The 25,196-nt window shown below is 47.7% G+C and overlaps 1 protein-coding gene across 3 annotated transcripts in view; it reads right to left on the reverse strand.

Moving 5' to 3' along the window:
• The window catches only part of TMTC4 (transmembrane O-mannosyltransferase targeting cadherins 4), a 201,279-nt gene that overhangs the window by 39,843 nt on the left and 136,240 nt on the right, over positions 1–25,196 (reverse strand). For all 3 annotated transcript variants that reach the window (XM_063953238.1, XM_063953237.1, XM_063953236.1), the window contains exons 12-14: positions 5,096–5,175; positions 4,034–4,141; positions 3,793–3,934 (exon numbers count right to left, since the gene is read on the reverse strand). In XM_063953238.1, the coding sequence (XP_063809308.1) occupies positions 3,793–3,934; positions 4,034–4,141; positions 5,096–5,175 (330 nt within the window). The remainder of the gene's footprint in view (positions 1–3,792; positions 3,935–4,033; positions 4,142–5,095; positions 5,176–25,196) is intronic.

Below are 25,196 nucleotides of genomic sequence, written 5' to 3' on the forward strand. Positions count from 1 at the left end.
TCCCTATCCCTATCCCCTGTCTCTCTCAACACACCTTACCCCGGTCCCCCAAGTCTGCTGTCTGGGTGTCATCATTGCTTCTGTCCTCTCCTTCGCCCCTCCAGTCATTCTCCCAATAATGTTGCATCCAAGTTCAGCAGTTATTAGGATGAAGCCCTTTGTCACTCTACTATAACTCTTAGGGCCCGATTCAAATTTGTACGCAAACCCATTATTGATTTGCTGTGCAATGAAGCCGCAGCTTCCAGTAGCTGCCGTGCATCGGCAGGAGAGATGGATACACCACCGCAATTCCAAAGGGTGTACACCTGCTGCCACAAATCTCTTGATGCCACTTTGCCTGTTGTGTGTGTAGAGGGGTCAGTGTATCGATTGGGAGACTCTGTGTAATAAGAGGGATTAGTGATGTGTGTACAGGGTTCAGTATAGTATGTGGGGATTAGTGATGTGTGTAGAATGTGGGGATTAGTGATGTGTGTAGAGGGGTCAGTGTAATATGTGGGGATTAGTGATGTGTGTAGAATGTGGGGATTAGTGATGTATGTAGAGGGGTCAGTGTGATATGTGGGGATTAGTGATGTGTGTGGAGGGGTCAGTGTAGTATGTGGGGATTAGTGATGTGTGTGGAGGGGTCAGTGTAGTATGTGGGGATTAGTGATGTGTGTGGAGGGGTCAGTGTAGTATGTGGGGATTAGTGATGTGTGTGGAGGGGTCAGTGTAGTATGTGGGGATTAGTGATGTGTGTAGAGGGGTCAGTGTAGTTTATGTGGATTAATGATGTGTGTAAAGGGTTCAGTGTAGCATGTGGAGATTAGTGATGTTTGTGGAGGTGTCAGTGTAGTATTTTGGGATTAATGGTGTGTGTAGAGGGGTCAGTGATGTGACGATTAGTGACGTGTGTAGAGGGGTCAGTGTAGTATTTGGGGATTAGTGATCTGTGTGGAGTGGTCAGTGTAGTATGTGGGGATTAGTAATGTGTGTGTGGAGGGGTCAGTGTAGTATGTGGGGATTGGTGATGTGTGTAGAATGTGGGTATTAGTGATGTATGTAGAGGGGTCAGTGTAGTATGTGGGGATTAGTGATGTGTGTGGAGGGGTCAGTGTAGTATGTGGGGATTAGTGATGTGTGTAGAATGTGGGTATTAGTGATGTATGTAGAGGGGTCAGTGTAGTGTGGGGATTAGTGATGTGTGTGGAGGGGTCAGTGTAGTATGTGGGGATTAGTGATGTGTGTAGAATGTGGGTATTAGTGATGTATGTAGAGGGGTCAGTGTAGTATGTGGGGATTAGTGATGTGTGTAGAGGGGTCAGTTTAGTATGTGGGCATTAGTGATGTGTGTGGAGGGGTCAGTGTAGTATGTGGGGATTAGTGATGTGTGTAGAGGGGTCAGTTTAGTATGTGGGCATTAGTGATGTGTGTGGAGGGGTCAGTGTAGTATGTGGGGATTAGTGATGTGTGTAGAGGGGTCAGTTTAGTATGTGGGGATTAGTGATGTGTGTGGAGGGGTCAGTGTAGTATGTGGGGATTAGTGATGTGTGTAGAATATGGGGATTAGTGATGTGTGTAGAGGGGTCAGTGTAATATGTGGGGATTAGTGATGTGTGTAGAATATGGGGATTAGTGATGTGTGTAGAGGGGTCAGTGTGATATGTGGGGATTAGTGATGTGTGTAGAGGGGTCAGTGTAGTATGTGGGGATTAAGGATGTGTGCGGAGGGGTCAGTGTAGTATGTGGGGATTAGTGATGTGTGTGGAGGGGTCAGTGTAGTATGTGGGGATTAGTGATGTGTGTGGAGGGGTCAGTGTAGTATGTGGGGATTAGTGATTTGTGTAGAGGGGTCCGTGTAGTATGTGGGGATTAGGGATGTGTGTGGAGGGGTCAGTGTAGTATGTGGGGATTAGTGATGTGTGTGGAGGGATCAGTGTAGTATGTGGGGATTAGTGATGTGTGTGGAGGGGTCAGTGTAGTATGTGGGGATTAGTGATGTGTGTAGAGGGGTCAGTGTAGTTTATGTGGATTAATGATGTGTGTAAAGGGTTCAGTGTAGCATGTGGAGATTAGTGATGTTTGTGGAGGTGTCAGTGTAGTATTTTGGGATTAATGGTGTGTGTAGAGGGGTCAGTGATGTGACGATTAGTGACGTGTGTAGAGGGGTCAGTGTAGTATTTGGGGATTAGTGATCTGTGTGGAGTGGTCAGTGTAGTATGTGGGGATTAGTAATGTGTGTGTGGAGGGGTCAGTGTAGTATGTGGGGATTAGTGATGTGTGTAGAATGTGGGTATTAGTGATGTAGGTAGAGGGGTCAGTGTAGTATGTGGGGATTAGTGATGTGTGTGGAGGGGTCAGTGTAGTATGTGGGGATTAGTGATGTGTGTAGAATGTGGGTATTAGTGATGTATGTAGAGGGGTCAGTGTAGTATGTGGGGATTAGTGATGTGTGTAGAGGGGTCAGTTTAGTATGTGGGAATTAGTGATGTGTGTGGAGGGGTCAGTGTAGTATGTGGGGATTAGTGATGTGTGTAGAGGGATCAGTTTAGTATGTGGGGATTAGTGATGTGTGTGGAGGGGTCAGTGTAGTATGTGGGGATTAGTGATGTGTGTAGAGGGGTCAGTTTAGTATGTGGGGATTAGTGATGTGTGTGGAGGGGTCAGTGTAGTATGTGGGGATTAGTGATGTGTGTAGAATGTGGGTATTAGTGATGTATGTAGAGGGGTCAATGTAGTATGTGGGGATTAGTGATGTGTGTAGAGGGGTCAGTTTAGTATGTGGGGATTAGTGATGTGTGTGGAGGGGTCAGTGTAGTATGTGGGGATTAGTGATGTGTGTAGAATGTGGGTATTAGTGATGTATGTAGAGGGGTCAGTGTAGTATGTGGGGATTAGTGATGTGTGTGGAGGGGTCAGTGTAGTATGTGGGGATTAGTGATGTGTGTAGAATGTGGGTATTAGTGATGTATGTAGAGGGGTCAGTGTAGTATGTGGGGATTAGTGATGTGTGTAGAGGGGTCAGTTTAGTATGTGGGGATTAGTGATGTGTGTGGAGGGGTCAGTGTAGTATGTGGGGATTAGGGATGTGTGTAGAGGGGTCAGTTTAGTATGTGGGGATTAGTGATGTGTGTGGAGGGGTCAGTGTAGTATGTTGGGATTAGTGATGCGCTTAGAGGGGTAAGTGCCAACAATGCAACTTTAGAGGGCATGTGTACTGGGTGGTCAGTGTGCACCCATTACCTGTCTGCCCTGGCTGGGTGGCTGGAACCTATTCCTTGCATACTTCCCAACTGTCCCAATTTTGTCTCCACATCCCTTGATTTCTGCGAGGCCACGTCCCTTTTTTCGGGCACTAGCAAATGTTCCTCAAACTCTCACGGGCAGGGCCCTCCTTCCTATTTTATTCTATACATTACTCCTCAACTTGCGGACTGTAGTTATGCAATTATGTAAATTGTTTAACTAATCTGTTACTGTCTAATATGACTAGGTAATGATGTTTGCATTTCCCCTGCAGCACTTTATAAATACGTTTATAGTAATCATAATAGAACAATTGGGCTCAAATTAATCGTGTGGAATAAACCAAATAATTCTAGCCAAAATTTGGTGAAGTACCATATTTTCCTCCAGCAGAGTCAATAATCATTACAAACAGTATTGGACATAAAACCTTTATCACACACTGTATATTAACAGAATTAATCCATTCTATTCTTGTAACTAAACACATTTGATTTTTCAGAACAACAACATGCCTGGAAATAGCAGAAGCAATTTTACTGAGAACAAGAGGACATTTACCAGTCGTCCCAAGTTGTAGTAACAGTCTGGATATTTTTTTCTGTGTCTGATAGCTGTTAGGTAGCTTTTCTCCGCTTCTTCAAACTGTTTAAGGCTGTTCTGCACAATACCCAAGTTCATCCATGCAGCTGAAAAATCAGGTCTGTAATAGTGATAAAATAAAAATACAGATTAAAGGGCAATCCACCAGCATATACAGTACCACATATTTATTTACTACACACGTTCCCTATGCACTTACTGGATTGACACAGCGCGTGACAAGAGTTGCTCAGCTTCATGGAGTTCATCTTTCTCTTTCAGTATATTCCCAAGATTATTCATTGCATGAACATATTTTGGATTTAACCTGGAAATGTCAAATATTATATAAAGAATGTGGTTCAAAACAGTAAGACATGCCTCACAGTATACGAGAGAGCAAAGTCGCTATTCACCATCTAGACCAGGGATAGGGAACATTCGGCCCTCCAGCTGTTGTTGAACTACACATCCCAGCATGCCCTGCAACAGATTTAGCATGGCCAAATAGCAAAACTGTAGCAAGGCATGCTGGTATGTGTAGTTCAACAACAGCTGGAGGGCCGATGGTTCCCCATCCCTTATCTAGACTAATGGATTGAGCTAGTAAGTAGATTATATTAAGTGCCCATTTATCATACAATACCTGCTGCTATTACTCCACTGCCGCCTGAAGCCACGTCCCCCATGGGGAAAGCGATACTGCCTGATCTATCAATATCGGGAATGTGAAGTTACTGCAATATTCTGATTACGGTAGCCCACTGTAGCTCAATGGCTACACTTTGGGAGATGTAGTTCCGGCAGGGTTTCCCAGGATGACTGTGCATGTGCAGCGGTCCCGGCAGCACACTCTGCACCGCAGGGACTGGCTCTTTTGGAGCCCCTGTCCTGCCTATGCCAAGTGATATATTCACCCAATATGATCGCATTATGCAATTCAATCTAGGCGTGATATTAGCACCCAGGATTGCATTGCATATACAATCACTGGTAAATGGATGGTGTTATACAAAGATATACCACTGTGAAATACTAGTAAATGGAGTGTAATTTCTACTATTGGTAATTTTTTATCTGTGAGTGAGCGGTAAAATTGCATTTTGTGTGATGCTGTGACAAAGCCAAGACCAGACCGATGCAGAACAAAGGTCATCAGTGGTGTTCGGGATCTCAGGCTGCTCCACGTTATCTGTAGTAAAACACTATCTAACATTATGTTCTGAAAGGAACACATTTAAAAATGATGCAAATATATAATCAGACAACCATCTAATATTACCTTACAGCTTCTCTGTAGTACTTTATGGCATCTGTCTGAAGGCCTTGATCTGCTAAGTTTTTTCCTACATTGTAGTGCACCTATACATGATTAAAAAAAAGATACTATATTGGATCCAATTTGCAAATAAGAATAAAGGTTCATTATACAGAATTCTACTGACATAAGACAATACATTTTAAGACACTTCCTATAAAAGAATGTACATGAATGTATAAAATAAATACAGCTCTCCATACAGTACACATGCAGTCTTAGCAATTTGCTGTGTGGGTTCAATAGTAACAGCAGCACTGATAAATGTCAGTCACAAATGCACACACAGTGGAAGCTTCTCAATCAGTTTGGCAGCACTAATCAGGTGCATGAAAAGGAGGGGTCACAACAAACAGAAAACAGAAAGTGGGCTGCCTTTTCCCTCCTGGTATCCCCTGCACACTGAATAGTACTTGCAACGGGTTGGGTTCGGGTGACTGGCGGTTGGGAGACTGCCATTCCCCATATCAACGCCTAGATCCCGGCTGTTAGATGGCAGGCGGGGGCGAGCACAACGAAGCCCCTTGCGGGCTGGCTGCGCTCGCCACGCAGTGGGCAAGGTGGCTCGCTGCATTCGCCACAGGTTCTATTCCCACTCTGTGGGTGTCGTGGACACCCACGAGTGGGAATAATCCCTGTTGGTCGACATGCCGACTGGCAGGCTATTCAGAGTTCAGGATCCCAGCGTCGGTATTGCCGCCGGTCACATAACCACATCTCCTTGCAACAATACATGAAAACTACATGAAGTGTATGCATTTGTGAGAGGCATTGTATGGGATCAGCATTTGGAAGGCATGCTGGTTCCTGTAGTGCTACTCTGAGATCCCAGGGTGGCTCCTAGGTAAGCTTGCTCCCTTACAATAGACAATTACATGGCCCTAAGTGGGCATTGTTATCATGCAGTGTAGGGACTACTGATAATCAGGGAAGCCATGATAGGGCTCGGCAGCTTACCATGTATTTGCAAATACAGTATATGCAACATATATCTATGAATTTCTATTACCATGTAGTTTTCATATATTGTTGCACGTACCATTTAGTGTGCAGGGGATACCAGAAGGGAATAAGCACCTACTCTGTTTTCTGATCTATGTCAGACCCGAACCACAACAGTCTACAAATCTGGTTGTTTGACTATGATCAGCCAGTGTGTGGTTACCAGACAGCAGGAGCGGCTCTTGCCACAGGCAAGCAGGCTTCTTGCCCGGGGCTGCCTGACCCTCCCACATGCTCCCGTGCGCACCACAATGCCGCGCACCGCATGGCATTGTGGGAGCGGCTGCAGGCGCTAGAGGTCATAATTGACCTCTAGTGTCTGAGTGGCGCTATAGGAGAGACGCCATGACGTCTCTCCCATAGCATAGATCCGAGGAACGGTGGCCGGAGACGGAGGATAGCAGCAGTGGTCGGGAGGCCGGAGCCGGGCTGGTGAATATTTTTTTTTTTTAAGCGGCGCTACTAGGGGCATAACTACAGGGGCACAGCTACTGAGGACACTGCTACAGGGGGCACAACTACTGAAAGCACAGCTACAGGGGGCACAGTTGTGGCCACGCCCCTTCTGCGCACTATCCCTGTTTTGCCTGTCTGGGGGAGGGGGGGGGACTTTCGCCCTGGGCACCACAAGGTCTCTAATCGGCCCTGCAGACAGACGCTGTAACATGACTCCATGTGATCCAATTTCTTAGCCAGAGCACCAGTTTGGTCACCGATGTGGGTGGAAGCATTACCTGGCTAATCAACGCTCAGGCCTGCCTGTCTATGTGCAGCTTTAAAGAGAATCTAAAGAATACCATATTAACAGTAGTGCATAAATGTACACAAATCCCACTAGCATATGAGCAGGGCTGTCAAGTTCATTCACTGTAGCTCTGTTCTCATAGCTTTTCTTTAAGCTTAAAGTACAGTAAGTGCTTAGTGTTCTCATTTTAAATGCCAGGCAACATTATGGTTTAAAATGTTGACACCAAGGGGCTGATTCAGACCTGATCGGTCGATCAGGTCTGAACTGCACATGCGCCAGCTCGTAGTGTAGCGGCGCAAGCCAGACAGCTGACGGCTGTCGTAGCCCTGCAATCGCTTCTGTCTGATTGACAGGCAGAGGCGGTCGCTGGGCGGGAGGGGGCGGGCCGGCGGCATTTGGATGGCGTTTACGGGGCGTGGTTCGGGCAAAGAAGGCGTGCCCGGACCGTTGGGGGGCGGGCCGCGGCGGCTGCATGACGTCACTCGCAGCCACTGCGACCCGGGCAACGGCGAGTAGCTCCCAGCCAGCGCGCTGGCTGGGAGCTACTCCTGAAGTACAAAAGCATAGCCGCTGTCCGATGCTTTTGTACATGTGTGGCGGAGCAGGGACTGACATGTGGGGTGGACTAGCCCTGTGCTGGGCGTCCTCCCGCATGTCAGTGTGACTGATCGTAGATGTAATAAATATGGTACATCTATGATCAGGTCTGAATTAACCCCTATGATAGAAGCATTTTAAATGTATTAAAAAGCAGAGAAGAAACAGGATTCCACATTTGCACCTTAAAATACTGATCAGTTTTTAAATAAAAAAATATGACATTTATTTAACAGATGTAATATAGTACACAATATCTTCATCGGATGCATGCACCGTGGGGATGAGCAACAGTTTCCGTTGCCTAGGTGAGAAGGGGGCATACATTGTCCTGAGCCCAGGCAATGATTACTTGCCCCACCCCCATCTTGGCCCAACAGTCTTCATGTCAATCTACCTAGTCTTTTCCCCACTACACCACACTGCAGATATAAAAAAACAGCCTTATTCATCGACTATGAATTTTGTGCCGGTATCGGTATTCTGACCGCCGGCATCCTGTACCCTACCCATATTATATGTGGGTAGTCAGGGACAGGTGCAAATAGTAGGTGATGGTAATGACATGGCTAGCTGCTGGCATTAGTGAACTCGTTACGATTGGATGATTTTCATAGGTAAGAGTTGTTTCTGTCATCTGATGTTTTTGTAGTTAATTGAGGTCTAATACAAAATCTATTTATTGCACATAAAATAAATGGTTTACAACATGGGTACAAGTAGGATATAAACATCCATGACAATACATTAGAGACTGTACAAAGAAGGGCAACTAAAATGGTGCATGGCCTACCTCACAAAACATACCCAGAAAGACTAAAAAATAAGATTTTAAACCTACCGGTAAATCTTTTTCTCCTAGTCCGTAGAGAATGCTAGGGACTCCGTAAGGACCATGGGGAATAGACGGGCTCCGCAGGAGACATGGTCACTAAAAAGAACTTTAGATATGGGTGTGCACTGGCTCCTCCCTCTATGCCCCTCCTCCAGACCTCAGTTAGAGAACTGTGCCCAGAGGAGACGGACAGTACGAGGAAAGGATTTTGGTAATCTAAGGGCAAGATTCATACCAGCCCACACCATCCACACCGTACAACTTGGAACATACGAACCAGTTAACAGTATGAAACAAAACAGCATCAGTCAAAGACTGATTAAAAACGTAACATAACCCTTATGCAAGCAACAACTATATACAAGTCTTGCAGAGAGTAGTCCGCACTGGGACGGGCGCCCAGCATCCTCTACGGACTAGGAGAAAAAGATTTACCGGTAGGTTTAAAATCTTATTTTCTCTTATGTCCTAGAGGATGCTGGGGACTCCGTAAGGACCATGGGGATTATACCAAAGCTCCAAAACGGGCAGGAGAGTGCGGATGACTCTGCAGCACCGAATGGGAAAACATGAGGTCCTCATCAGCCAGGGTATCAAACATGTAGAATTTCGCAAAGGTGTTTGAACCCGACCAAGTCGCCGCTCGGCACAGCTGTAAAGCCGAGACGCCTCGGGCAGCCGCCCAAGAAGAGCCCACCTTCCTAGTGGAATGGGCCTTTACCGAATTTCGTAATGGCAATCCAGCCGTAGAATGAGCTTGCTGAATTGTATTACAGATCCAGCGAACAATAGTCTGCTTAGAAGCAGGAGCGCCAACCTTGTTGGCTGCATACAGGACAAACAGTGCCTCTGTTTTCCTAACCCGAGCCGTTCTGGCTACATAAATTTTCAATGCCCTGACCACATCAAGGTACTCGGAATCCTCCAAGTCCCGCGTAGCCACAGGCACCCCAATAGGTTGGTTCATATGAAAAGAGGAAACCACCTTAGGCAAAAATTGAGGACGAGTCCGCAACTCAGCTCTATCCACATGGAAAATCAGATAGGGGCTTTTGTGAGACAAAGCCGCTAACTCAGATACTCTCCTAGCAGATGCCAAGGCCAACAACATGACCACCCTCCAAGTGAGATACTTTAATTCCACCGTTTGAAGCGCCTCAAACCAGTGAGACTTAAGGAACCGTAACACCACGTTAAGGTCCCATGGTGCTACTGGAGGCACAAAAGGAGGCTGGATATGCAGTACTCCCTTCACAAAAGTCTGGACTTCTGGGAGAGAAGCCAATTCCTTCTGAAAGAAAAATAGGATTTTGGTACTTACCAGGTAAATCCTTTTCTTTGAATCCATAGGGGGCACTGGAGTACTCTTGGGATATGGACTGCTTCCACAGGAAGTAGGCACTGAATAAATTAATTTTGAACTACACCTCCCCTCCATATCCCTGAGTACCTCAGTGTTTCTTACTGAGCCGAACAGGAGCGATAGAGAGGTTGACAATGTAGAATTACATATAACATAACGGACAACTGAACAGTTGACACAACATTACTGACAACTAAACAGTTGACACCATAACTTGTTAATCTGAACCAGTCGGTGAAAATGTGTTACCATAAGATCTACTGAACCTACCCCAAACCAGGTAAACTGCTCTGGGTGGGCGTCCAGTGCCCCCTATGGATTCAAAGAAAAGGATTTACCTGGTAAGTACCAAGATCCTATTTTCTTTTTCATCCACTAGGGGTCACTGGAGTACTCTTGGGACGTACCAAAGTTTCCCCCGTGGGCGGGAGAGCTGTTTGGCACCTGTAACAGTAGGCGGCCAAAGCTAGATGCTGATGCCGCCAACGTATCAAACTTGTAGAGGCGCACAAACGTTTGCACCGAAGACCATGTAGCCGCCCGTCAAAGCTGTGTCGTAGAAGCTCTACGACTCGCTGCCCATGATGTTCCCACAGCACGTGTGGAATGAGCGGTTACTGATGTAGGCGGCTGAAACCTAGCATGAAGGTAAGCCTGACGTATGGTCAGTTTAATCCAACTGGATAAGGTCTGCCTAGAAGCTGGCCAACTCATCTTGGCAGCATCATAGAGAGCAAACAACGTATCCGTCTTACGAACGGTCGACGTTCGGGATACATAAATGCGTAATGCGCGTACCACATCCAACCTACCAGAGTCTCCTGTAACACAGGAACTACTATTGGTTGATTGATGTGAAAAGATGACACTACCTTTGGTAGAAAAGCGGAATTCGTCAGGAGTTCCGCTCTGTCATCATGAAACACTAAATACGGTGGCTTGCACGACAAAGCACCCAAATCTGAAACACGCCTTGCTGACGCTAAGGCTAAAAGAAAAATTGTTTTCCCAATTTGAGAAATTTAATATCCACTTGTTGTAAGGGTTCATAATAAAAGACTGTAAGAAATCTAAAAACCAGATTCAAGTCTTATGGCGCAGTAGGTGGAGTGAATGGAGGCTGAACTCTGAGGACACCCTGCATAAAGGTGTGAACCGACGGCAATAGGGCCAATCTACTATGAAAATAAATGGACAACGCCGATATCTGCACTTTAAGTGTGGATAAACTCAGACCTCTATCTAACCCCATCTGTAGAAATAACAAAAGACGGGATAACTTAAAAGATGATGTCGGAAACTTCCGAGCTTCACACCAACCTACATAGGCACGCCAAATTCTGTAATAATGAGCTGCCGTAACCGGCTTCCTAGCTCGTAACATGGTTGGTATAACCGATTCTGGAATGCCCTCTCTTCTTAAGAGGCTGTCTCAACAGCCACCCCGTCAAACGCGGCCGCGCTAAATCGGGGTAAAGGAATGGACCCTGCTGCAACAGGTCAGAACGTAGTGGGAGCGGCCAAAGACCGACTGCGAGTAGACCGCGGAGATCCGAGAACCAAGCTCTCCGAGGCCAAAGAAGCGCCACTAGTATAACTGTGACGGACTCTCCTTTGATCCGTTCTAGCCACAGAGGGAGCAGCGGAAATGGTGGAACAGATACACGAGACTGTATGGCCACGTGATTGTGAGAGCATCCACCGCCACTGCCTTTGTATCTCTCGTTCTGGACACGACCTGGGGCGTTTGATGATTGTGGCGAGATGCCATCAGGTCCACCTGCGGGTAACTCCATTTCTGGACCAACATGTGAAATACTTCTGGATTTAATGCCCATTCTCCTGGATGAAAATTCAGACGGCTGAGATAATCCGCCTCCCAGTTGTCCACTCCCGGAATGACTACTGCCGACAATATCATTTGGTGATACTCGGCCCAATAGAGGATTCAAGCTACTTCCCGCATTGCCATACGGCTTTTTCGTCCCTTCATGTTTGTTGATGTATGCGACCGCCGTCGCATTGTCTGACTGCACCTGAACAGCCTGAGCCTGCAGCCTGTGCACTGCTTGTCGTAGCGCATTGTAAATTGCCCGGAGTTCCAGGACATTTATAGACAGCAATCTTTCGTGAACCGCCCAGAGACCCTGGAGCTGATAATTTTGAACTACAGCTCCCCAACCTCTGAGACTCGCGTCCGCCGTGAGAATTATCCTATTCCAGGCACCGAACCGTTTCCCTGCGGTTAGATTCTGTACTTTGAGCCACCAGAGTAGAGACACTCTGGCCCTTGGAGACAACCTCACCCTGCGGTAAATCTGCAGATGCGAGCCCGACCACTGTGCGAGCACATCCAATTGAAAAGGACGTGAGTGAAGTCCTCCGAACTGAAGCGCTTCGAAAGCCGCCACCATTGTGTCTAATAGGCGAATGCACAAATGAACCGAGACTGTGCGTGGCTTGAGCACTAATTGTACCAGATGACGAATGACCTGTACTTTCTGTTCGGGTAGGTAAATTCTTTGATTCACCGTATCGAGAATCATGCCTAGGAATTGAAGTCGTTGAGACGGAATCATTCAGGAATTCGCGTAGACAATGGTAGGAAATCAGATTCCCCCCCCCCACTTGGTCTGCGATCTATCTCGTTTGGAATCCGACTCCGCCTGTTAGGAACGTAGCCAAAGTGGACGTTATGCGCCACTAGCGAAGCTGAAAACGCAAGAACCAACTGCCAACGTCCAAAGAAGCTGTAGGCAGCAAGAAGTGTAAGGTGGTCTTTATTTAGGGCAAACCTGAACTGGAGTGCCCTGCCACTACAGCCTTGTTACCTCAAAACCCTTACCAAAGCAGGGCGAAGCAACAGCCCTACTGCTGTGTAGGGTGCACTCCGATAGGTAGTAAAACACCCAATAATTGTAATTGTCTCTCATTGGAAATCGTTCAGCCTTCGCTGAGAACCTGACGTACTGGCCTGGTGCTATGAGGGCTGGCGGCAAATTGACCGCAACAATCTAACTGAACAGTAAAAAAAAAAATATTTTATTTTATTTATTTTTTTCCCTCAGGCAGTACATGCCCCCGCATTCCCCCAAAAGAGGACCGGTAAGGGTCTGTCTGTGCAGTTTTTACGCAGAGTACTAACCACTATACGATCACGGCAACTTAAACGAGCCAGGTAGGAGACGAACCTACAATCTTGTTATCTGTAGTCAGATGCGTTATACATTGCGCCACTGGCCCAGATTCGTATTTGTCCGACACACTGTGTGACCAACTTTGCAGCGAAGCTGCTTGTTTGACTATGCATTAGACTTAGTGATCATGTACTCCAACCAGTAAGTTCACCACGGAAGTAACGTGTGTATTAACCTGCATTACCGTGCATGTGGTTACCAGCAATAGTGAATCTTCCTGTAGAGTCATGCTGTACAAAAAACAATTAATAAATTAAACTCCTAACAACACCCCGCTCCTCCAGATGCTAAGTGTTGTAGAGCAGCAACCTCCGGGAAGGAACCAGGAAGTAACGTTAAAAGAAAATGGTGTCCTACCATGTTTTTTTTTAACACCTATTAAACCAGGATCTGAACCAGTGTCCATGCAATCACAATGTTCACTGTGGCCGGAAAGCCTAACCACTTAGCTACAGAGCCACCTGTAAAAACAATAAGCAAAGCTGCTGCAGATGAGGCCTGAACTCACCATGTTTGCCGTGCTCAACAGATACTGTTTAATAAGCACTGTGTGCTGACCAATTAGTCTTGCTTACTGCAAAATAGATTTTTAATGTCAGCATATTATATATATATATATATATATATCTACACATACATACAACAATGTATATTCACACATACTCAGACCTTAATAAATATATATTCTATATATGCATACATACACATATATATTATATACCCATATACAAATATCCAGATATATCCTGATACAGAGGTATAATACATTTTTAGAAGTCTGAAACTAAATGTGACCTCACACAGGCTTAAAACCTGAGATGACTGCTGCTTAACCACAGCTTAGTTAATGGGCCCTATCTAGTGGCCGGCGCCGGGAGCGCGCTCTTGAGAGCGGCCTCTGGAGAGCTATCATGACTGTAAAACCTATGGTAGGTTTATATTGATAGTGTAAGCCCAAACTGAGCTATTTTTAACAGTTTAAACTAGCATGTATTAGTATGCAATCTAGTTAGATCACCAGTTTCCCCCAGATGGCAAACAATATGCAACACTGCTTAGCTTCCAAAATCAGATGAGTTTGGGCGTATCCAGAGTGGTGTGGCTGTAGATTAAAAATACCTACAGCACCTTGTACTCCCAGGTGGCTAATCAGGCCCAACACTGCTTAGCTTCCAAAATCAGATGAGATTGGGCGTATCCAGTGTGGTGTGGCCAAGTGAATTAAGCCAAAGCTGCTGCAGGTGAGACCTCCACAGATACTGTTTTATAAGCACCATGTGCTGACCAATTGTTATAACATATCTTACTTTACAACAGTGAACAAAGCCAGTATTTGCGGCTGCCACGGCCATGATTCAGATTTGCAGACTTTAGGATAATATCATTATAAACAGTTATGATATAAATAATAGTAAGAGAAGTGAGTGTATATCCATGTTTTAGACATGGCAGGGAAACTGCTCATTAGTAACTGCTGGTGTCTTACTCATGCAGACAAACAATACAAAAAAATACAAAGACAGACAACTTGCGCGACTCAGTAAATAGCACTAAGGTGTCTCTATAAATATATATCTGGCCAAGTGCAGTCCACGCCAGCAATATGCCTGACCCCAAATTCTCCTTAACACCCCTGCGCCTTCAATGGAGGAGAGATGTAACACAGGAAATTCTGGAAATACAACAGGAAAAACAACAGGAAGCATGGTTAATATGTCCCCATGCTCACAGTATAACACAAAGTGCCGACTTATAATTATGTAGACAGATTTAATAAACATCTTATGTTGCACTCAAACCTGCACATATAACTTGTATCCTGTTTTAACAAAGACTTCATAGCCTATTGTAATACATATGCAGCGCTGCTGTATTCCCTTTATCAATAAGAGTTGAATCATGAGCTTTTATCCAGTGACCCTGACATTTCTGTGTGCAGGGAACATCACTGTGGCAGCAAAGTTACTCATGGAGCGGCCTATGCATAAAACCATGTGGGTGACGCGGCTCAGAGTGGCGGGGGACCACACACACACACACACACACAGTATCCCACACAGTGGGGCGGCAGCGTGAGCTGACCGCCCCGTTCAACATACCTGGACCCTGTGGTGAGGGCTATGACGGGGCTTCTCTGTAAGTTCCGTCCAGCCTTTACTGCAGGTTTTAGTCCTGCACGTGGTAGTGAGGGAGCTCTTTTTTAGAGAGGTCCGACACCCACAGCTGCTAAAGCAGCCTTCACTATCCCGGACCCACGCCTATTGGAAGGGGGGAAGGGTTGTGGTAAATCGTTGAAAAAAGAAAAAACTTAGAAAAAATTCCAATGACATGTGAACAAACTCCACAAGCCTACTAACTGTGTCGAGCACAGAAAAAACACTGGGGTACTCAGGGATCTGGAGGGGAGGTGTAGTTCAAAATTAATTTATTCAGTGCCTACTTCCTGTGGAAGCCGTCCATATCCCAAGAGTACTCCAGTGACCCCTAGTGGATGAAAAAGAAATGGATAGGGCCGAAATCTGATCCTTAATGGAGCCTAATTTTAGGCCCAAATTCACTCCAGTCTGGAGGAAGTGAAGAAAACGGCACAGACAGAATTCTTTCGGAGGAGCATTCCTGTACTCACACCAAGACACATACTTCCTCCAAATACGGTTATAATGTTTTGCCGTCACCTCCTTCCTAGCCTTTATCAGAGGAGTAGGAATGACCTCATCCGGAATGCCCTTTTAAGCTAGGATCCGGCGTTCAACCGCCAAGCCGTCAAACGCAGCCGCGGTAAGTCTTGGAATAGACAGGGCCCCTGTTGCAACAGGTCCTCTCTGAGAGGAAGAGGCCACGGATCTTCTGTGAGCATTTCCTGCAGATCCGGATACCAGGCCCTTCGAGGCCAATCTGGAACAATGAGAATTGTCTGTACTCCTCTTCGTCTTATGATTCTCAATATCTTTGAGATGAGAGGAAGAGGAGGGAACACATAGACCGACTGGAACACCCACGGTGTCACCAGGGCGTCCACTGCTATCGCCTGAGGGTCCTTTGATCTGGCGCAATATCTCGGAAGCTTCTTGTTGAGGCGTGACGCCATCATGTCTATTTGAGGAAGTCCCCAAAGACTTGCTATTTCTGCAAAGACTTCTTGATGAAGACCCCACTCTCCTGGATGGAGATCGTGGAATGGCCTCGTAAGACGCCACCATCTTTCCCAGAACTCGAGTGCATTGATGCACCGACACCCTTTTCGGCTTCAACAGGTCCCTGACCAAGCTCTGGAGTTCCAGGGCCTTTTCCTTCGGGAGAAAAACCCTTTTCTGTTCTGTATCCAGAATCATGCCTAAGAAAGGAAAACGGTTCGTTGGAACCAACTGTGACTTTGGTAGATTGAGAATCCAGCCGTGCTGCTGCAACACCCTCGGGGAGAGTGATACACTGTTCAGCAACTGCTCTCTTGATCTCGCTTTTATTAGGAGATCGTCCAAGTACGGGATATTTGTGACTCCCTGCCTGCGCAGGAGCACCATCATTTCCGCCATTACCTTGGTGAAAACCCTTGGGGCCGTGGAAAGCCCAAACGGCAACGTCTGAAATTGGTAATGACAATCCTGTACAGCAAATCTCAGGAACGCCTGATGAGGAGGATATATGGGGACATGAAGGTATGCATCCTTTATGTCCAGGGACACCATATAATCCCCCCCCCATCCAGGCTGGCGATGACCGCTCTGAGTGATTCCATCTTGAACTTGAACCTTTTTAAGTATAGGTTTAAGGATTTTAAATTCAGAATGGGTCTGACCGAACCGTCCGGTTTCGGGACCACAAACAGGGTTGAGTAATACCCCATCCCCTACTGAAGCAGGGGAACTTTGACCACCACTTATTGAAGAGACAATTTTTGAATCGCATATAAAACTACCTCCCTCTCTGGGGAAGAAGCCGGTAGGGCCGATTTGAAAAACCAGCGAGGAGGCACCTCTTCGAATTCCAGCCTGTAACCCTGGGAAACAATGTCTATTGCCCAGGGATCCACCTGTGATTGAACCCAGACATGGCTGAAAAGTCGAAGACGTGCCCCCACTGGGGCGGACTCCCTCAGCGGAGCTCCAGCGTCATGCGGTGGATTTTGTAGAAGCCGGGGAGGACTTCTGCTCCTGGGAACTAGCTGTAGTCGGCAGCTTTTTCCCCTTGCCCTTACCTCTGGCAAGAAAGGAAGATCCCCATACTCTCTTGGATTTATGCGACCGAAAGGACTGCATCTGATAATGTGGCGTTTTCTTAGGCTGTGAGGTAACATAAGGCAAAAAAGTTGATTAACCTGCAGTAGCTGTGGAAACCAGGTCCGTGAGACCTTCCCCAAACAATTCCTCACCTTTGTAAGGCAAAACCTCCATATGCCTCTTCGAGTCGGCATCACCCGTCCATTGTCGGGTCCATAGGGCTCGCCTAGCCGAAATCGCCATAGCGTTGGCTCTGGAACCCAGTAGGCCAACGTCTCTCTGAGCATCCCTCATATATAGGACAGCATCTTTAATATGACCCAGGGTCAATAAAATGGTTTCCATATCCAGCGTATCAATATCGGCAGATAAGGTATCTGTCCACGCTGCTACAGCGATACAAACCCAAGCCGACGCTATCGCCGGTCTGAGTAATGTACCAGTATGTGTGTAAATTAACTTCAAGGTAGTCTGCCTGCGATCAGCAGGATCCTTGAGGGTTGCGGTATCTTGAGATGGCAGCGCTACCTTTTTGTATAAGCGTGTCAGCGCTTTGTCCATCCTTTTAGGAATCTGCAGTTTCTTGTCTGGAGTTTCCCAAGCCCTTTCAAACAACTCATTTAGCTCATGTGAAGGGGGAAAAGTAACCTCAGGCTTCTTTTCTTTAAATATGTGGACCCTCGTATCTGGTACAGAGGGGTCATCTGTGATATGCAACACATCTTTTATTGCAATAATCATATAATGAATACTTTTAGCCAATTTTGGCTGCAACTTCGCATCATCGTAGTCGACACTGGAGTCAGAATCCGTGTCGGTATCAGTGTCTACTACTTGGGATAGTGGGCGCTTTTGAGACCCAGAAGGTCCCTGCGACATAGTGAAAGGCAGGGCTTGACTCCCTGTACATTCCCTGGACTCTGCTTTGTCCAACCTTTTGTGTAATAAATTCACATTTGCATTTAAAACATTCCACATATCCAACCAGTCAGGTGTCGGCGTTGCCGACGGAGACACCACACTCATTTGCTCCACCTCCTCCCTAGAAGAGCCTTCCGCTTCAGACATGCCGACACACGCGTACCGACACCCCACACACTCAGGGAAATCTCTAATCTGGAGACAGTTTCCCAACAAGGCCTTTTGGAGAGACAGAGAGAGAGTATGCCAGCACACACCCAGCGCCAATGACCTTGGAAAAAATTCCCAGATAGATATAGTGCTTTTATTATATATATACTTACTGCGCCAAATTAGGTACCCCCCCCTTCTTTAAAACCCTCTGTCACCGTGTTCAGCAGGGGAGAGTCCGGGGAGCCAACTTCTCAGCGGTGTGCTGTGGAGAAAATGGCGCTGGTCAGTGCTGAGGGATCAAGCTCCGCCCCCTCAGCGGCGGGCTTCGGGTCCGCTCGATTTCTTTAAAAACTGGCGGGGTTTTCCTATATACAGCCCACAGAGCCTATATATTTATTTTGGCCAGTCCTAGAGGTTTAAAATTGCTGCCCTGGGCGCCCCCCTGCGCCCTGCACCCATCAGTGCCTGCCATGTGTGTTGTGTGTGGGAGCAATGGCGCGCAGTGTTACCGCTGCGCGTTACCTCAGAGAAGATCTGAAGTCTTCTGCCGCCTCTGAAGTCTTCTATCTTCTCATACTCACCCGGCTTCTATCTTCCGGCTCTGTGAGGAGGACGGCGGCGCGGCTCCGGGACGAACTGCGAGGGGAGACCTGCGTTCCGACTCCCTCTGGAGCTAATGGTGTCCAGTAGCCTAAGAAGCAGAGCCTAGCATTTAAGTAGGTCTGCTTCTCTCTCCTCAGTCCCACGATGCAGGGAGCCTGTTGGCAGCAGGGCTCCCTGAAAATAAAAAAACCTCAGAAACTCAGGAGAGCTCCCTGTAATGCACCCAGTCTCCTCTGGGCACAGTATCAAACTGAGGTCTGGAGGAGGGGCATAGAGGGAGGAGCCAGTGCACACCCATATCTAGAGTTCTTTTTAGTGCCCATGTCTCCTGCGGAGCCCGTCTATTCCCCATGGTCATTACGGAGTCCCCAGCATCCTCTAGGACATAAGAGAAAATCTCAATATGTATAGTTTGGAGCAGAGAAGGGAAAGGGGGGCATGATAGAAACTTTCAAATATATCAATGGTTTTAACAAAGTCCCGGAGGGAAACATTCCTTAAATGAAGAGAAGCAATAGAACACGAGGACATGCACTGAGACTGAAGGGAGGTAGGTTCAGGGGACATTTGAGGAAAAATGACTTCACAGAAAGGGTAGTGAACAAGTGGAATAGCCTCCCATCAGAGGTGGTAGATGCTAAAGGTGCATACACACGGAGCGATAAAACTGAGCGATTTTGACTATATAGTCAAAATCGCTCAGAAAGTTAGTGCATATCTCTCCATGTGTACACAGCCAGCGATAGCGATGCGCGTCCCCGCCAGGTCGCTATCGCTGCTAAAAAATAAGATTTTACTTACCGGTAAATCTATTTCTCGTAGTCCGTAGAGGATGCTGGGACTCCGTAAGGACCATGGGGAATAGACGGGCTCCGCAGGAGATAGGGCACTTTAAGAAAGCTTTGGACTCTGGGTGTGCACTGGCTCCTCCCTCTATGCCCCTCCTCCAGACCTCCGTTAGGGAAACTGTGCCCAGAGGAGATGGACAGTACGAGGAAGGATTTTTGTAAATCTAAGGGGCGAGATTCATACCAGCCACACCAATCACACCGTATAACTTGTGATAAACTTACCCAGTTAACAGTATGAACAACAACATAGCCACGGTTCCACCGAAAAACTATAACATAACCCTTATGTAAGCAATAACTATATACAAGTCTTGCAGAAGAAGTCCGCACTTGGGACGGGCGCCCAGCATACTCTACGGACTACGAGAAAAAGATTTACCGGTAAGTAAAATCTTATTTTCTCTAACGTCCTAGTGGATGCTGGGACTCCGTAAGGACCATGGGGATTATACCAAAGCTCCCAAACGGGCGGGAGAGTGCGGATGACTCTGCAGCACCGATTGAGCAAACAGGAGGTCCTCCTCAGCCAGCGTATCAAACTTATAGAACTTTGCAAAGGTGTTTGTCCCCGACCAAGTAGCTGCTTGGCACAACTGTAATGCAGAGACCCCTCGGGCAGCCGCCCAAGAAGAGCCCACTTTCCTAGTGGAGTGGGCCTTAACCGATTTCGGTAACGGCAATCCTGCCGTAGAATGCGCCTGCTGAATCGTGTTACAGATCCAGCGAGCAATAGTCTGCTTTGAAGCAGGAGCGCCAACCTTGTTGGCCGCATACAGAACGAACAAAGCTTCAGTCTTCTGATTCTAGCCGTTCTGGTCACATAAATCTTCAAAGCCCTGACTACACCCAGGGACTCGGAATCCTCCAAGTCCCGTGTAGCCACAGGCACGACAATAGGTTGGTTCCCATGAAAAGATGAGACCACTTTTTGCAGAAAGTGAGGGCGAGTCCTCAACTCTGCCCTATCCACGTGAAAAACCAAGTATGGGCTTTTATGTGTTAAAGCCGCCAATTCGGAAACACGTCTTGCCGAAGCTAACGCCAACAACATGACCACTTTCCACGTGAGGTATTTCAACTCCACAGTTTTGAGTGGTTCAAACCAAGGTGACTTGAGGAAACGTAACACCACGTTAAGATCCCAAGGCGCCACCGGAGGCACAAAGGTAGGCTGAATATGCAGCACTCCGTTCACAAAGGTCTGTACTTCAAGAATAGAGGCCAATTCTCTTTGAAAGAAAATGGATAAGGCCGAAATCTGGACCTTTATGGACCCTAATTTTAGGCCCAAAGTCACTCCTGTTTGAAGGAAGTGAAGTAGACGGCCCAAATGGAACTCCTCCGTAGGAGCAGCTCTGGCCTCACACCAAGAAACATATTTCCGCCATATACGGTGATAATGTTTTAATGTCACGTCTTTCCTAGCCTTGATCAGGGTAGGAATGACTTCCTCCGGAATCCCTTTTTCCGCTAGGATGCGGCGTTCAACCGCCATGCCATCAAACGCAGCCACGGTAAGTCTTGGAACAGACAGGGCCCCTGCCGTAGCAGGTCCTGTCTTAGAGGAAGAGGCCACGGATCCCCTGCGAGCAACTCTTGCAGCTCCGGATACAGAGTCCTCCATGGCCAATCCGGAACAATGAGTATTGTTCTGACCCTGCTTCTTCGTATTATTCTCAACACCTTGGGTATGAGAGGAAGAGGAGGAAACACATAGACCGATCTGAACACCCAAGGTGTCACCAGAGCGTCTACCGCTACCGCCTGAGGGTCCCTTGACCTGGCGCAATACCGCTTTAGCTTTTTGTTGAGACGGGATGCCATCATGTCGATTTGAGGCAGTCCCCAACGATCCGTGATCTGTGCGAAGACTTCTTGATGAAGTCCCCACTCTCCCGGATGCAGGTCGTGCCTGCTGAGGAAGTCCGCCTCCCAGTTGTCCACCCCTGGGATGAACACCGCTGACAGCGCGCTTACATGGCCTTCCGCCCAGCGTAGAATCCTGGTCGCTTCTGCCATGGCCATTCTGCTCCTTGTTCCGCCTTGGCGGTTTATATGAGCCACTGCCGTGACATTGTCTGACTGAATCAGAACCGGTTTTCTCCGAAGCAATTCCTCCGCTTGACGCAGGGCGTTGTATATGGCCCTCAACTCCAGGACGTTGATGTGGAGACAAGACTCTAGGCTTGACCAGAGACCTTGGAAATTTCTTCCCAGTGTCCCTGCTCCCCAGCCTCGGAGGCTTGCGTCCGTGGTCACCAGGACCCAGTCCTGAATGCCGAACCTGCGACCTTCTAGTAGGTGAGCACTGTTCAGCCACCACAGGAGAGATACCCTGGTCCTGGGAGACAGGGTGATCCTTTGATGCATTTGTAAATGGGACCCGGACCACTTGTCCAAGAGGTCCCATTGAAAAGTCCTCGCATGGAACCTGCCGAAAGGGATGGCCTCGTAGGAAGCCACCATCTTCCCCAGGACCCGTGTGCAATGATGCACTGAAACCTTTTTTGGTTTTAATAGGTTCCTGACCATGGCTATGAGTTCCTGAACCTTTTCGATCAGAAGAAAACCCTTTTTCTGGTCTGTGTCTAGAATCAGCCCCAAAAAGGTCAGACGCGTTGTAGGGACTAGCTGGGACTTCGGTATATTGAGAATCCAGCCGTGTATCTGCAACGTCTTCATGGACAGAGACACACTGTCCAGCAACCTCTCCCGAGATCTCGCCTTTATGAGGAGATCATCCAAGTATGGAATAATTGTGACCCCCTGCCTGCGCAGGAGCACTATCATTTCCGCCATTACCTTGGTGAAAATTCTCGGGGCCGTGGAAAGCCCAAACGGCAACGTCTGAAATTGGTAGCGACAGTCCTGCACTGCAAATCTCAGGAACGCCTGATGCGGGGGGAATATCGGAACATGAAGGTAAGCATCCTTTATGTCCAGGGACACCATCCAATCCCCCCCCTCCAGGCTGGCGATGACCGCCCTGAGTGATTCCATTTTGAACTTGAACCTCTTCAAGCACAGGTTCAGAGATTTCAGGATTAAAATGGGTCTGACCGAACCGTCCGGTTTCGGGACCACAAACAGGGTTGAGTAATATCCCTCTCCTTGCTGGAGATGAGGAACTGTGACAATCACCTGTTGAATATACAATTTTTGGATTGCTGCCAACACTAGCTCCCTCTCTGACGGGGAAGCCGGCAGAGCCGATTTGAAAAATCGGCGAGGAGGCAAGTCTTCGAATTCCAGCCTGTATCCCTGAGAAACAATCTCTAATGCCCAGGGATCCACCTGCGAGTGAACCCAGACGTGGCTGAAAAATCGAAGACGAGCCCCCACCAGATCTGCCTCCCCTCGGAAAGCCCCAGCGTCATGCGGTGGACTTTGCAGACGCAGGGGAGGACTTCTGCTCTTGGGAACTAGCTGTGTGCAGCTTTTTCCCCCTGCCTTTCCCTCTGGCAACAAAGGATGATCCACGTACCTTCTTGTTTTTATTGGAACGAAAGGACTGCATTTGATAATGAGGTGCCTTTTTTGTATGCTGCGGTGGGACATAAGGTAAGAAATTTGACTTACCAGCCGTAGCCGTAGAGACAAGATCCGAGAGGCCGTCTCCAAACAACTCCACCCCTTTGTAAGGCAAGGACTCCATATGCCGCTTTGAATCGGCATCTCCCGTCCACTGTCGGGTCCACAAGAGCCGCCTAGCAGAAATAGACATAGCATTTATTCTGGAGCTTAATAAACAAATGTCTCTCTGAGCATCCCTCATATACAAGGCAGCATCTCTGATATGCTCTATGGTCATTTGAATGGCGTCCCTATCTAAGGTGTCAATTTCCGTAGATAAGGAATCTGACCATGCCACAACCGCACTACAAACCCAGGCTGACGCCATAGCCGGTCGAGCAATAGTACCGGAATGATTGTAAATGTGCTTTAAGGTAATTTCCTGCCTGCGATCAGCAGGTTCCTTGAGGGAAGCCGTATCCTGAGAAGGCAGTGCCACCTTTTTGGACAAACGTGTCAACTTTTGGCGAAGATTCCCAGCGTATCCTATCAGTTTGTGGAAAAGGATACGCCATGAGAATCCTTTTGGGAACTTGTGGTCTCCTATCCAGAGATTCCCAAGCCTTTTCACACAAGTCACTTAATTCAAATGAGGATGGAAAAGTGACTTCAGGCCTTTTCCCTTTATACATGTGTACCCTCGTGTCAGGGACAGGGGGTTCCTCAGTAATATGCAAAACCTCTTTAATGGCAATAATCATGTACCGTATACCCTTAGCCACCTTTGGCTGTAATTTTGCATCTTCATAGTCGACACTAGAGTCAGTATCTGTGTCGGTATCTGTGTCATCGATCTGGGATATGGTGCGCTTCTGAGACCCCGAAGGACCTGGCGCCCCAGGGACAGGCATGGACTGGCTACCTGACTGATCCCTAGCTTCTGCCTTGTCTAATCTTTTATGCAATAGATTGACATTTGCATTTAAGACATTCAGCATATCCACCCATTCCGGTGTCGGCGTTGCCGACGGCGACCTGACATTCAAGCACTCCCCCTCCACATTAAGCGAGCCTTCCTCGTCAAACATGTCGACACACGCGTACCGACACACTTCACACACACACAGGGACCCCCTTTCCTGAAGACAGTATCCTTGTCAAGGCCCTTTGGAGAGACAGAGAGAGAATATGCCAGCACACACCCCAGCGCAATAACCCTGGAGACCAACACAAAATGTTTTTCCCCAGCAGCGCTGTATAATATATAAACCGCCAATTATGTGCCCCCCCCTCTCTTTTAAGCACCCTTTCACCGTGTGTAAGCAGGGGAGAGTCCGGGGAGCTTCCTCTCAGCAGTGCTGTGGAGAGAAAATGGCGCTGGTGAGTGCGAGGGAGAAGCCCCGCCCCCTCGGCGGCGGGCTTCTGTCCCGCTCAAGCTTAGTAAAATATGGCGGGGGCTCTTTTATATACATGTACAGAGCCCACCTGTACATGTATATAGTCTTTTTGCCATGCAGAGGTTTATATTGCTGCCCAGGGCGCCCCCCCCCCTGCGCCCTGCACCCTTACAGTGACCGGAGTATGTGAGGTGTATGAGAACAATGACGCACAGCTGCAGTGCTGTGCGTTACCTCAGTGAATTGAAGGCTTCTGCTGCCTGACGACTTCTGTCTTCTGTACTTCTAGCTCTGTGAGGAGAACGGCGGCGCGGCTCCGGGGGTGGACGCCCAGTAAGAACCTGCGTTCACCCCCTCTGGAGCTAATGGTGTCCAGTAGCCAAGGAAGCAGAGCCTATCTTTGACAAGAAGGTTTGCTCCTCTCTCCTCAGTCCCTCGATGCAGGGAGCCTGTTGCCAGCAGTGCTCCCTGTGAAAAAGTAGTAAAAGGTAGAAAAAAAAAATCCAAACAAAAATGCTTCTAGGCAGAGAACTCTGGAGAGCTCTCTGCAGTGCACCCATCTTGCTCTGGGCACAGTGAAAAACTGAGGTCTGGAGGAGGGGCATAGAGGGAGGAGCCAGTGCACACCCAGAGTCCAAAGCTTTCTTAAAGTGCCCTATCTCCTGCGG

The sequence above is a fragment of the Pseudophryne corroboree genome, chromosome 2, assembly GCF_028390025.1.
Source record: "Pseudophryne corroboree isolate aPseCor3 chromosome 2, aPseCor3.hap2, whole genome shotgun sequence".
In the NCBI taxonomy this organism is placed as follows: domain Eukaryota; kingdom Metazoa; phylum Chordata; class Amphibia; order Anura; family Myobatrachidae; genus Pseudophryne; species Pseudophryne corroboree.